The 14,184-nt window shown below is 46.8% G+C and overlaps 1 protein-coding gene across 2 annotated transcripts in view; it reads right to left on the bottom strand.

Annotated features, from left to right (window-relative positions):
* LOC133507315 (potassium voltage-gated channel subfamily D member 3-like) overlaps window positions 1-14,184 on the bottom strand; it is an 83,016-nt gene that overhangs the window by 53,895 nt on the left and 14,937 nt on the right. For both annotated transcript variants that reach the window (XM_061832235.1, XM_061832234.1), the window contains exons 4-5: window positions 10,050-10,282; window positions 8,213-9,372 (exon numbers count right to left, since the gene is read on the bottom strand). In XM_061832235.1, the coding sequence (XP_061688219.1) occupies window positions 8,213-9,315 (1,103 nt within the window). In that variant the 5' untranslated portion in view covers window positions 9,316-9,372; window positions 10,050-10,282. The remainder of the gene's footprint in view (window positions 1-8,212; window positions 9,373-10,049; window positions 10,283-14,184) is intronic.

Below are 14,184 nucleotides of genomic sequence, written 5' to 3'. Positions count from 1 at the left end.
AAATGTGTGCGCACACGATCCTGAATAAATTGCCATTTTTTTATAGTTTGAATTTAAAAACAGCATCTCCTGCAGCTTTTTCCCGTTTTTTTTTTTTCTCTAGGAAAGTCGTCGAAGTGAGGCAAGGCGAACGTGGCGTAGTACAGCATACGTATGTGGCATGCAAGCGCCTACCTCGGCTCAAAATGATACATTTTTGTCGAAATTATTTGCTCGAGTGGCTGGGAAAATAAGATAAATGTATGGCCTTTGTAGAGTAGCATCAGTTGTGAGCGTAAGCAGTGCATATCAGCAGGGTCACACTTTGAACTACTGAGGTCGCTAAAAAAATCTGGGAAAAATCAACCCGACAAATAAAATAACACGGTTTGGTAAAAATCAATGAATTGCCAGCCCTAGTTGAACTTTCTTCAGTTCTGTTAGCGGCTTTTTTTGTTGTTGTTGTTGTTTTTGTTTTTATCCAGAAAAGCCAATCGCGCCCAACTCGCCGAGTTCCAGGTCCGTAAAAAAAGCTCCAAGCTCGCGTCGTGTTTTTCATTGCCAAGCAAATGAGGCGCGACGTGGCAGATCATCCCGACTGGACCGGTGGGCTCGATGACAGCCCAATAACGACTTTTTTCCTCTGTGGCTTTGGGGCACTAAAGTGGAAGACGGAAAATAATGCGGGAAAAGCTGCCGGTGGTGAAGTCCACTGAGCGGCACCATCTTGCCAAGCTTTATGTTTAGCTACACCTCTCAAAACTATTCAACAACACATTGCAAGCTACTGGCGGCACTGTGGCTCAGGTGGGATAGGCGTTGGCCTCACAGTTCTGAGGTCCCGGGTTCAATCCCGGACCCGCCTGGGTGGAGTCCACATGTTCTGTGGGTCTTCTCCGGGCGCTCCGGTTTCCTCCCGCATCCCAAAAACATGCAACATTAATTGGACACTAAATTGCCCCTAGGCGTGATTGTGAGTGGCGGCTGTTGTCTGTCTCGATGTGCCTTGCGATTGGCTGGCGACCGGTTCAGGGTGTCCCCCGCCTCCTGCCCGTTGACACCTGGGATTGGATGGATGGAGTCCTGAATTATCCACTTTGAACCGATCCGTGAGCAGCAAAGGCTCCAGCACTCCCCATGACCCTTGTGAGGATAAATGGCAAAAAAAAAAATGGATGGGTGGATGGATGGAGTGCAAACTAGTAGTCTAAAAGTACGACTGATTCATCCCATTTTTCAGCTCCATATTCTATTCTTTTCACCGTCCATCCATTTTCTTGGCCACTTATCCTCACGAGGGTCGCGGGAATGCTGGACCCTATCCCATCTGTCAACGGGCAGGAGGCGGGGTACACCCTGAACCGGTCGCCAGCCAATCGCAGGGCACATCGAGACAAACAGCCCAATCACACCTCGGGGCAATTTAGAGTGTCCAATTAATATTGCATGTTTTTTTGGACGTGGGAGTGCCCGGAGAAAACCCACGCAGGCCCGGCGAGAACATGCAAACTCCATACAGGGGTATTGAACCCAGGACCTCAGAACTGTGAGGCCTACGCTTTCCAGCTGCACCAGCGATTCGCTCTGTCTGCAGCGAGGTCACATGAAGACAACACTCCACCATCGGCGTAGAAAGTTTCCGTGTTTCAAGCGTTCATAATGAATAAACACTGAATTCCTCAAAGGATGATTCAAACAACTGGACCTTTCTTTTCGTTTTGTTTTTGTTTTTGTTGCTGTCGTCGTCGTTACAGACGCCTTCGAAAAACATCTTCGAAAACAAGTCGCGTCCGGTTGCCATGAATTACTGTTTGCGGATTACCGTGACCAGGATGGCCGCAAACGAACGTGCCGACGTGCTCGGTCACAGCCGCGCTAAGAGTTTTTCATCAGATTTTTTTCAAGAATGATGCAACCGCAAGTGTTTCGAATGAAGATATTTACAGTAACTATTACTCGTGCACTGCGTTAGCAAGGCTCGTGATGGACTGCGGCGCATCCGACTTCTGTACAGATTTGTGCAACGTTACTGCCACAGCAACATACATTCGTCGTGACGGAAGCCCCCCGTACTTTTTACTTCAGTGATATTTCCACTTACTGTACATACATTGGAGGTTTGACTGCGTACTTGTCCTTTGAATTTAATTCGACCTGCGACCACACTCTTGACTCAAGTCACTTTCGCCCTTGAAATGAATAGAAAAGCCATTAATCCGTACCAGACTTCTACCCAAAAGCTAAATCTTTGTTTTGTGTTTTTAAAAACGAAAAATACCATTTGAAAATATTGTACTTTATTCAAAAAGGGTAATAACATAATTAAATACAATATAAATTATTCAACAGTTCCAGCATGGTGATTTATTTAATGGTGCAATTAATTTCATTGGGCTATTGCTTCGGGTTTCTTCACGTTTCCCACCATCGTGCACACCCAAAAAGAGAGTTCGAGTACTGGGACTGTCAGGGACTCAGTAATCTTCTTCTTCTTCTTCTTTTCCTTTCGGCTTGTCCCGTTAGGGGTCGCCACAGCGTGTCATCTTTTGCCATCTTAGCCTATCTCCTGCATCTTCCTCTCTCAACACCCCAACTGCCCTCATGTCTTCCCTCACCACATCCATAAACCTTCTCTTTGGTCTTCCTCTCGCTCTTTTGCCTGGGAGCTCCATCCTCAGCATCCTTCTACCAATATACTCACTCTCACGCCTCTGAACGTGTCCAAACCATCGAAGTCTGCTCTCTCGAATCTTGTTCCTTCCAAAACATCCAGCTTTGGCTGTCCCTCTCATGAGCTCATTTCTAATCCTATCCAACCTGGTCACTCCGAGCGAGAACCTCAACATCTTCATTTCTGCCACCTCCAGTTCTGCTTCCTGTTGTTTCTTCAGTGCCACCGTCTCTAATCCGTCCATCATGGCCGGCCTCACCACTGTTTTGTAAACTTTGCCCTTCATCCTAGCAGAGACTCTTCTGTCACATAACACACCAGACACCTTTCGCCAGCTGTTCCAACCTGCTTGGACCCGTTTCTTCACTTCCTGACCACACTCTCCATTGCTCTGTATTGTTGACCCCAAGTATTTGAAGTCGTCCACCCTCGCTATCTCTTCTCCCTGTAGCCTCACTCTTCCCCCTCCACTTTTCTCATTCACGCACATATATTCTGTTTTACTTCGGCTAATCTTCATTCCTCTCCTTTCCAGTGCATGTCTCCATCTTTCCAATTGTTCCTCTGCATGCTCCCTGCTTTCACTGCACATGACAATATCATCTGCGAACATCATGGTCCAAGGGGATTCCAGTCTAACCTCATCTGTCAGCCTATCCATTACCACTGCAAACAGGAAGGGGCTCAGAGCTGATCCCTGATGCAGTCCCACCTCCACCTTAAATTCCTCTGTCACACCTAAGGCACACCTCACCATTGTTCTGCTGCCATCATACATGTCCTGTACTATTTTAACATACTTCTCTGCCACACCAGACTTACGCATGCAGTACCACAGTTCCTCTCTTGGTACTCTGTCATAGGCTTTCTCTAGATCCACAAAGACGCAATGTAGCTCCTTCTGACCTTCTCTGTACTTTTCCACGCGCATCCTCAAGGCAAATAATGCATCTGTGGTACTCTTTCTAGGCATGAAACCATACTGTTGCTCGCAGATACTTACTTCTGTCCTGAGTCTAGCCTCCACTACTCTTTCCCATAACTTCATTGTGTGGCTCATCAACTTTATTCCTCTATAGTTCCCACAGCTCTGAACATCCCCTTTGTTCTTAAAAATGGAACTAGAACACTTTTCCTCCATTCTTCAGGCATCTTTTCGCCGGCTAGTATTCTGTTGAATAAGTTGGTCAAAAACTCCACAGCCATCTCTCCAAATTGCTTCCATACCTCTACCGGTATGTCATCAGGACCAACTGCCTTTCCAGTTTTCATCCTTTGTAGTGCCTTTCTGACTTCCCCCTTAGTAATCATTTCCACTTCCTGGTCCTTCAGTTTTGCCTCTTCAACTCTTCCTTCTCTCTCATTTTCTTCATTCATCAACTTCTCAAAGTATTCTTTCCATCTATTTAGCACACTACCGGCACCAGTCAACACATTTCCATCTCTATCCTTAATCACCCTGACCTGCTGCACATCCTTCCCATCTCTATCCCTCTGTCTGGCCAACCTGTAGAGATCCTTTTCTCCTTCTTTCGTGTCCAACCTGGTGTACATGTCTTCATATGCCTCTTGTTTAGCCTTTGCCACCTCTACCTTTGCCCTACGTCGCATCTCGATGTACTCCTTTCGCCTCTCCTCAGTCCTCTCAGTATCCCACTTCTTCTTCGCTAATCTCTTTCCTGTATGACTCCCTGTATTTTGGGGTTCCACCACCAAGTCTCCTTCTCCCCTTTCCTACCAGATGACACACCAAGTACTCTCCTGCCTGTCTCTCTGATCACCTTGGCTGTCGTCGTCCAGTCTTCCGGGAGCTTCGGTTGTCCATCGAGAGCCTGTCTCACCTCTTTCCGGAAGGCTGCACAACATTCTTCCTTTTCAGCTTCCACCACATGGTTCTCTGCTCTACCTTTGTCTTCTTAATCTTCCTACCCACCACCAGAATCATCCTACATACTACCATCCTATGCTGTCGAGCTACACTCTCCCCTACCACTACTTTACAGTCAGTAACCTCCTTCAGATTACATCGTCTGCACAAAATATAATCTACCTGCGTGGTTCTACCTCCGCTCTTGTAGGTCACTAGATGTTCCTCCCTCTTCTGGAAATAAGTGTTCACTACAGCCATCTCCATCCTTTTTGCAAAGTCCACCACCATCTGCCCTTCAAAGTTCCTTTCCTGGATGCCGTACTTACCCATCACTTCTTCATCGCCCCTGTTTCCTTTACCAATATGTCCATTACAATCTGCACCAATCACAACTCTCTCGCTGTCTGGGATGCTCAGAACTACTTCATCTAGTTCCTTCCAGAATTTCTCTTTCAACTCTAGGTCACATCCTACCTGTGGTGCATAGCCGCTAACCACATTATACATAACACCCTCAATTTCAAATTTTAGTCTCATCACTCGATCTGATACTCTTTTCACCTCCAAGACATTCTTAGCCAGCTCTTCCTTTAAAATAACCCCTACTCCATTTCTCTTCCCATGTACTCCGTGGTAGAATAATTTAAACCCTGCTCCCAAACTTCTAGCCTTACTACCTTTCCACCTGCTCTCTTGGATGCACAGAATATCAACCTTTCTCCTAATCATCATGTCAACCAACTCCTGTGCTTTTCCTGTCATAGTCCCAACATTCAAGTCCCTACACTCAGTTGTAGGCTCTGTGCATTCCTCTTTTTCTTCTGACGCTGGATCCGGTTTCCTCCTCTTCTTTGTCTTCGACCCACAGTAGCTGAATTTCCACCGACGCCCTGCAGGTTAGCAGTGCCGGGGGCGGGCGTTGTTAACCCGGGCCACGACCGATCCGGTATGGGATTCTTTAGATGAACGCTCATATTTGTTTGGCACAGTTTTTACGCCGGATGCCCTTCCTGACGCAACCCTCTGCATTTATCCGGGCTTGGGACCGGCCTACAGATTGCACTGGTTTGTGCCCCCATAGGGCTGCATTGTCAGGGACTCAGTAAGATGCAGCAATATTGGTTATTTTTTTGTTGAGCATAAAGAATGTACGCCTGTGAGTATTTTATGATTGTTAAATTGTCTCCATAACTTGCTCCAGCATTTGCATCCAAATATTTGTTGCTCAAAGGGTTCTAACATCATAACCACTGTTGCTAACTGTTAGCATGTCAATTGGGTTTTCCATTGCATGTTAGCATAGTAGGTTAACACTGGTCGTTCTTAAAGTAATAGACCATAATTTTCAGCCTATAAGCCGCGTCTTTTTTCACACGCTTTCAACCCTGCGGTTTATACGGTGATGCGGCCAATTTGTGTATTTTTTTCTAACGGCCGCAAGGGGGCACTCGAGCGGAAAAGGTAAGCGTGAGACAGATGGAATATATATACTCTAGTGTAAGTGTTAGCGCGGCGTTAGCATTAGCACAGCGGCGCTAGTGTTAAACTCTCTGTGTATGGTCTTTCTTTGTAAATCTCTCGTGTTTCAATGTGGGCACTTGCGGGTTTTCCACAGCTGCGGCGTAGGTATGTACCAAATGGTATTTCCTTTACAAATGTACTGGGTGAGACTTATAACTAGGCGCGCTCTGTAGGCCGGGAATTGCGGCGGTTTGGTTATTATGTATAATTGCCTTAGTTTGATGTTTAGTTTGACAGTAGACTTCTAGTAGGAGAGGCATTAAACGGCTTGAAACCGCTTTTTTGATACATTTTCTTCTCCATTTGAGTTGTATTAAATTCACCGCGACCATGCAGCATTCATATTTTGTGTTTGCACTCTTAATTTGAAGCAAAAAAAAATCAAAAGCCGAATGACATCTTTTTATCTCGAGAAACTCGCAAGTCGTGTCACTTGCATCTCTGGGCACCGCTGTATTTACAAATGGAACCAACGCAGGACTTGCTAGTCGAAACTTCATCTTCTAGAGCGTCATGTGTGTGAATGGCAAAAACAGCGGAAAATTGAGAGAAAATTAAAAATGGGAAAAACTAAATAATCATATTCTGCAGCTGCCTGGACGGGTACAAATGCCAGCCATTGATTATGTTTCTCAAATCACATCCCAAGCATGTCTTGAGCTGCAGCAGCAATGCCTCAGTGATAAATAACTGAAACTGCCTTGAAAAGAATAATAATATTAACTTTCATTATTAAAAAAAAAAAAAAAGAAAGTGTAGCTACAATCGTTGTAATACATCACCGCCAAACTTGAGCAACACCTTCTGGTTGCCCCGCGGTTCACGGCCACAGAGCCGCGGCAAGCTTGTGAAATATTAAGTGTGTTGAATCGTAATAAATGTGACAGAAGAACCCTCCCGGGAATTTTTACCTTTGGGCTTAAAACATCGTTCTGTAGACTTTATGACGCCTTTAAATCAATTCCTCACAAAGCAGTTGTTGTTTTCTTACACCGAGCACACTTGCCGTGTATATATGCTGCTTGGGCATTGGGATAAGCCACAATAATAATGAGGAAAAAAAAAATAAAAAACACACCCCACTCTTATTTCATTACACTGTTAGTTAATGTGTAATAAAAAATTGATTGTGATTTATAAATGAAGTTGTCTTAACCCACACAGTGGCATTGAAAAACGTTGAAATGCTGTTTTGGTATCGCAGATGTGGGCAAACGTTTTGCGCAAAGGGCCAAACGGACAGATGGGCCCATTTGTTGATGAGTTTATGCATGTAAATCAATTTTGGAGGGGGATAATATTGATTTTTTTTTCTCATTTGTATTGATAGAATAATAATAATATCAAGTAATGATATGGAAAAACAATAAATATAGCTGTCGCTAAGTGAGGGTCGAGATATTCCCACGGCACTGCAAAAACAGTCGTTGGCAGCCTCGACGAGTAACAAAATGTCAGGTGTATTTTGGGGGGAATTTCTGGATGAACCCAAGATGCACTACAACCTTTACAAGTGAACTTAATTGACCTTTTCAAAAAGTTTGAATGCAGAGCTGAAGGGCAACATTCACAACACGTATTTGATCTCAGAACCGGACCGTGTATTTCCTGATTCAATTAAAATTGGTATTTAAAGGGTCCTTTTCATTATGCGGTTCACATTTTCCCGTCGTAAAAAAAAGAAAAAAACGAGACAGTGGTTCGCAAATTCAACAGCGCCTCGCCATTGTGACGCTCTAAGCGGGATGCTCTCAAAAGGGGGAGCGTCCGCGGAGTTTCGAGTCGTCGGCGGGCAAAACAAGTGGAAGAGACTTTGGTGAGGTCCAAGGTAGGGAGAAACTGCACCAAAGGATTGAAACCTTGGAAAGTCCAGTGACAGACAGCAGGAGCTTACCCCAACATGTACTGAGAACTTGATTTCATTGGTTTTGCCCAACTTTACCCCGTGAAGTCCCACATCATGGAGAAACATGAAAGTCCACTCATGCAGAGTCAAAACACCAATTAGCGAGGGTGCGTCTCCGCGGGAGAATATCCCATCTTCACACTGCGCTTTTCGTGCCTGTGAAGTTTTACTCGAAAGGAAATCACCTCTAACTTTTTGTGAGAACAGTAGCTTATATTTGACTGGTCATAAACCGAGGACCCGCCGTACGAGGTAAGTGACTTACCCCAGCGTCGTCATGGTGACGATGGTGTACCAGAAGGAAGCCGGGATGCTGGTGAACTTGCTAGAACTGGAGCCCTTTTCAGCGTAGAACATGACCGTGGCGAAGATGATGATGGCCATGGTGAGCGAAAAGAGCAGAAAGCCCAGCTCTGAGGCGCAGCTCTTGAGCGTGTACCCGAGTATACGCAGGCCCTGCGAGTGGCGCGAGAACTTGAAAATGCGAAAGACCCGGAAGACCCGCAGGGTGACGAACGCGCCGCTCACGTCCTCGTTGTCGGTCATCACCAGACCGATGTAGTATGGCAGGATGGCGACCACGTCGATGATGCTCATCACCGAACGCATGAAGCGGTAGCGGCTGGGCGCGGCGAACAAACGTAGAAGGTACTCCACCGTGAAGATCATGACGCAGGCCGTGTCCATGCAGAAGAACGCCACCGTGTAGCGCTCGCCACACGGCATGTCTTTCTGGGTGGCGGTGGAGCCGCACGGTACCGTCTCCACCACGTTGGTGATGACGGAGATGGCGATGAAGAAGCCAGTCACGTAGTAGAACACCAGCGCCATGGTGGAGGTGTGAGGGTTCTCGAAAGCCCGCCACATGGTCTCTCTGAAGTTCATGTGGGGCAGCTTGACGTCCTTGTTCTCCTCTTGGTCATCCTGAAGCCGCTCCAGGTTCTCCCGCTTCCGATCTTTGTACTCTTCGTAGCAGCAGTCGCCGATGATCTCCGGGATGATGCCGAAGAAGGTCAGCTCCTCGTCGTAGGCCGAGATGCACTCGTGCCGCGGGTAGTGCAGCTTCCCGGTCCGGTAGAAGTTGAGGACGCTACGGAAGGCGTCGGGGTCCCGGTCGAAGAAGTACTCCTTGGTTTCCTCGTTGTAGAAGAAGTCCTTCTCCGAGCTGCCGAGCAGGGTGTCCGGGTACCGGTCCAGGGTGGTCCTCCAGGTTTGGAACCGGCGGCCGCTGACGTTGAGGACGATCAGCTCGTCCTGCCGGCGACGGTGGTCTCGCGGCGCCACCGGCATGGGGCAGCTGGCGACGGGCATCCACCCGATGGCGGCCGCCCGGGCGAAGGGGAGCCACGCGGCGACTCCCGTAGCCATGGCAACTCTTGGAAAACGTGCTCGTCGCCTTCAGGCTTCCTCGAAATCTGCTGACATCTACAGGTTGGAGGTGGAGGGAAACATCTCAACGTTACAAGTGGAACACTACAGTGATGATACTTTATTGTTATCACCGGTGTCACGTTATTAGGCCAAAAATGATCATTTATGAAGTGCTAATAACGTTTGCATGCACACTATTTCTCAATTGCTCTATGCCAGCAGTATGTAGAAGAACTAAAGGCTCCTTCACGTGATGGCCGTTCAGCTCTGTCTCCACCTGTTCCCATTCCTTCAACAGAATACCGTAAGTCATGGCCCCCAATCCCATTTTCAGTAAAGTTCTCTGCTTTCCTTTTAAATGGCGGGGGTGGCCGGATTGTTTTTTAGGGTGGCACTGAACCCCCCCCCCCCCCCCCCCAGTAGTACCGTCAGTGGAAAAGCACACGGAGCACGTGCAAACTCCAGATTTGAACCTCGTGACTGTGAGGCAGAGTCGCTCACCACTACAATCTGTGCTGCCGCTCTCTGTTTCGAGCAGTAGCAAGAGTCGGAACCTGTTGAATTATGACGTAAATGGTCCTTTTTTTTTTAAGCATAAATGGTGAAAAATAAATGGATACATATTGCATCGTTTCAACCCGCGCAGTCACGCAAACGTAAAGTTTCCATCGCCTTAACGCAACGCATCCGTAGCGACGAATTGGTCGGCACAAAGAAAGCGAGCAACTCACCATCTAAAAGTGGACGGGAGTCAAATCCGAGCCGGGAATGAAGAGCAGAGACGGCAGCCCGTCCGGCGGGAAGAAACGGCGGACAGCACCTTCGCCTCTGCCGGCGGATCGACAGCCTCCTGCGCCGGGGAGCTGAGCGCATGCAGGCTGCTGGATGGATGGATGGATGGATGGATGGAGAGAGAGAAAGAGAGAGAGAGAGAGAGAGAGAGGGAGAGAGGGAGACCACCGATCTGTCCGGTGGGGAGGGCAGGATTGGTGTGCTGCTGTCTACATTCTGACTTCTTGAGGGGTTTTTTTTTCCTCTCTCTCTTTTCGAGTTGATGAGTGCAAAGCGAGGCGCTCGCTGTGCTTTTCTGGAGCCTCTCTGCTCAAAGCCAAAGTGTGTGCACTTCTCTCTCTCCGCCTGATGCTAACATCAACCCTCCTCGTCACGACTCACTCCGGTCTCACTTTCGATGCGTTCAACAAGTTCATACAGCAAAAATGGTTGTATGTGGCTTCTACTGCACATATAATACATTTTTAAACAAAGTGTGGTTGGGTTTTCGGATACTCCTCAAGTAACGTTGAGCTAAATTTGTGTTTTTTGTCCAGTTTTGATTGTGACTGTCATGATCCTGCCGGTCCAGCCGTGGCTGCGCTGGTGCCCGCACGGTCGCTCTGATTGGCAGGCACACCTGCTGGCTGATTGGCCCCGGTGTATATAGAACCATGGGGACGACTGGTCCGGCGCCAGATCGTTGCGGTTCACGCCCCGTGTGTGTTTTCACCAACTTTTGCAACATTCTACAAGAAAAATGTCATTGCTTCCATTTATTGGACTTCTATTCTAGCCTAGGCCTGAGTCATCAACCGTTACTTGTAGTTTGCTTTTGAAAGATTGCACACCTGAGGAGCTATTATTATTTTCCACCGGGTTTTTTTTTTTTTTATTTCTTTGGTTCACCGACAAACTTCTCCCCACCATCCACCCGACACCCACCCCCCACCCCACTGTTGCTTCTCTGAAGCTTTCATCATCAAGTTAAAAGCGGCCAATGCCTGAAGTTCCTCACTTCAATCCCAGCCAGCCAGCGGCCTACTCCAAAGACTTCAGGGGAATGCTCTTGAGGAATAAAGACCGCCTTTGAATGGATGGCCTTGTGTGTGTGTGTGTGTGTGTGTTCCAGGAGAAAAAGCAAATAAAAGCAAGAGAGGCGGCATCATAAGACAGAAGGGCCATTGACGCTCGGTGCATTTTTCCACGTTCCGATCAGCTTCTGGCACATCATGGAAGACCAGCGGGAGTTGAAACCTGAACGCACGATCATGCTCATTTTTTTTTTTTTTGCCTTTTTATTGGGAAGATTAATCCCAATTGAAGATCTTCTGATGGCACAATTTACACAGTCTATTCCTTGCCTTGCTAGAAAACGTATAAAGTCGCAAGTTCAGTCATGACTTGCAGGTGAAGGCAAAAGAAATTGCCAGAGTCGAAAAACAAGTTGAGGCATTCTTCAGTTTGAGCTACCATTGTACAGGCGAATTCTGTATCGAAAAGTCTATTTTCCACTGTATGTCCTCTTTAATAATCTAAAAGTGAAGAATATGAACGTTGTCCCAGCCTGGAGTTGCCATTTTCGATCAGGCTGTCGCTGATAGAAGCCCACAGAAAGGGTTGCCACCCCATGACAGGACGCCATTATGACACGGTCCTCATCTGTGTCAATTTGTTGGAGTCGTCGTCGTGTTTTCAATTAGAGTGATTCTCCTCGGAAGGTTTTCAATTGACACCTTGAGACGATGACAGGAAGGAATTTTCTCTGTTGTGGATTTCAAAGGGCTCGTGTACGGCTCCAGACGAGGCACTCCGTGAGGAAGACAGGGCGTCTTCAAGGCCTTCCCACGGAGATGCTTCAGCAATTTGCAATCACTGCTTTTCTTCAGTGTGCGAATAGCTTCTGTCTCCACTCCCGAAGATGATGAATGCCGTGCCGGATAAAGCCCAAACACGGCCGACTGGTTAATCAGATATCCTATTTCCATCGGGGGAGTGGTGAAGTCAAAACAAAATCAAAGACAATGACTCCTGGACCTGACATGGAAGGGGGAACAGGTGAACAAAATAAGCTTTTCACCCCTCCGACACCCAAGCGGCTCTGTTGCTATATTTGTAACGTGCCCAAACAAGATCAATCTGATAACAATGCATCAGCAAACGCCGCACGGCGTAGCCTGGTTTGGTTGGGCGCCAGTGAAAAGATCAGCAAGAAAAGTCCACATCATCAGCAGGAAATGTTTTTAAATTGGCGCCATCTGTCTCCAGACTTGCCCTACGCCTTCACCGGCAAGCCAATATCCTGGGACTGGACCGAAAGCGCGACCTCAAATTAAAGATTTACCTGCCGGAATTATTCACATTGTTCAAATTGTTGTTTCCTCCAGTAAGAGTGTGAAAGATTGTCTGGCACTCTCTGTGCCCTCCAATTCAGGCCGAGTCGCCATGCACGCAAATCCTTAGACTGGCCTTAAACCCCAATTTGAAACCTTAACCCTTGTCAAAAAAAACTACCAAACAAAATCCTAACCCAGGCTAGAAACCCCAGCGTGAAAGCTGTTCTTTCTCATCCAATCAATATTTAGCGTTTTGCTGCTCACAGATCGGTTCAAAGTGGATAATTCAGGACTCCATCCGTCCAATCCCAGGTGTCATCGGACAGGAGCCGGGGTACACCCTCAACTGGTTGCCAGCCAATCGCAGGGCACACGGAGACAGACAACAGTCGCACTCACAATCACGCCTAGGGGCAATTTAGTCTCCAATCAATACACGTTTTTTGGATGTGGGAGGTAACTGGAGTGCCCGGAAAAAAACCACATAGGGACGGGGAGAACTCCACACAGGCGGGGCCAGGATTTGAATCCCGGTCCTCACAACTGCGAGGCTGACGCTCTCAGCAGTTGCTAATTCACTATTTTATCCATCTTTCCATTTTCTGAGCTGTTTGTCCTCGCAAGCTTATCATTAAAAAAAAAAAAAATCACTTCAAACATTTTTTTTAATTACCAATCAAGCATTTTCATTTATAAATTGATTGCAGGTCTTAAGTCAAGAAGGAGAACTTTCAAATCGAAACGATACTTTTAACAGGCCATCGGGACCGGGAAAATGAGAGGAGGGTTATCAAAACATAAGTGCCATTATTATTATTATTATTATTTTATTAGCTGTTGTTCCTTTTATTATTGATCTGATTGTCTTGGTGGAAATTGCAGTTGCAATAGATGTTTCAACCGTGTCGAGCCCCCCCCCCCAAAAGAAAATGCAGCGAGAACACTCGTAGAAAACTGATGGACGAGCCGCTTGCTGCGGTTTTGTGAGAAATTAGTCAACTTGGCGGAGCTGACACTTCGAAAGAACATTAATCCTCCCGATATGGTGATTTCCTTGGTACAGTGAGAATGTTACTGGGTCACTGTGAACCGCTGCATGATTAAGAAAAATATGTGCATCATCCAGACATCAAAAGAACAAAAAATAAGGCCATCGCAAGTTGCCTCTGCAACGTCAAACAAAAACAGCTTACAAACACAAATTAAAAGATGTTATTATTTAACATGTACGCGCGCAGAACAAAAGGCTGCTCACAATTCATCATGCAGCATCTCGAATGGAATATTTTTTTTTTCTTGGGGGGGAAATACACCTCTTGCTGTGCGATCTATTATGATTGCACATGAACTAGTATCCCGTGGTCTCGCCACCAGGACACAGGCTTGTGAATATTTATCGCGGGCAGGAGCAGCGCTGTAAATATTGACTGCAGAGTTATCGGCTGAGACGAGCGGCTATCATACGGGCTTCGTGGTCAGCCAAACGTCGTTCGCCGTTTTTGTCTGATAGCGACGGCAATGGAAAAAGGACGATACCGCCTAAGCAGATATCTGTGTTTTGTTAATATGTTATTAAATATCTTTGAAGAACTGAAAACATACACAAAGAGTTATAACTATGCAGTTGTGCGGAACTGTTGCGCTTATAGCTTCAGCATCTTTTTCACCGCTTGAATGTTCCTGATTTGGTGGGCGGGGATAAAACCAGACGTTTTCCCTCCCCCAAGTACAAAGTGACCTTTTTTTGTTCGGCGGCCCG

Source organism: Syngnathoides biaculeatus, chromosome 10 (assembly GCF_019802595.1).
Source record: "Syngnathoides biaculeatus isolate LvHL_M chromosome 10, ASM1980259v1, whole genome shotgun sequence".
Lineage (NCBI taxonomy): Eukaryota > Metazoa > Chordata > Actinopteri > Syngnathiformes > Syngnathidae > Syngnathoides > Syngnathoides biaculeatus.
The sequence above is the reverse complement of the archived record's forward strand: the minus strand, read 5'-3'. Positions and strand labels throughout refer to the sequence as shown.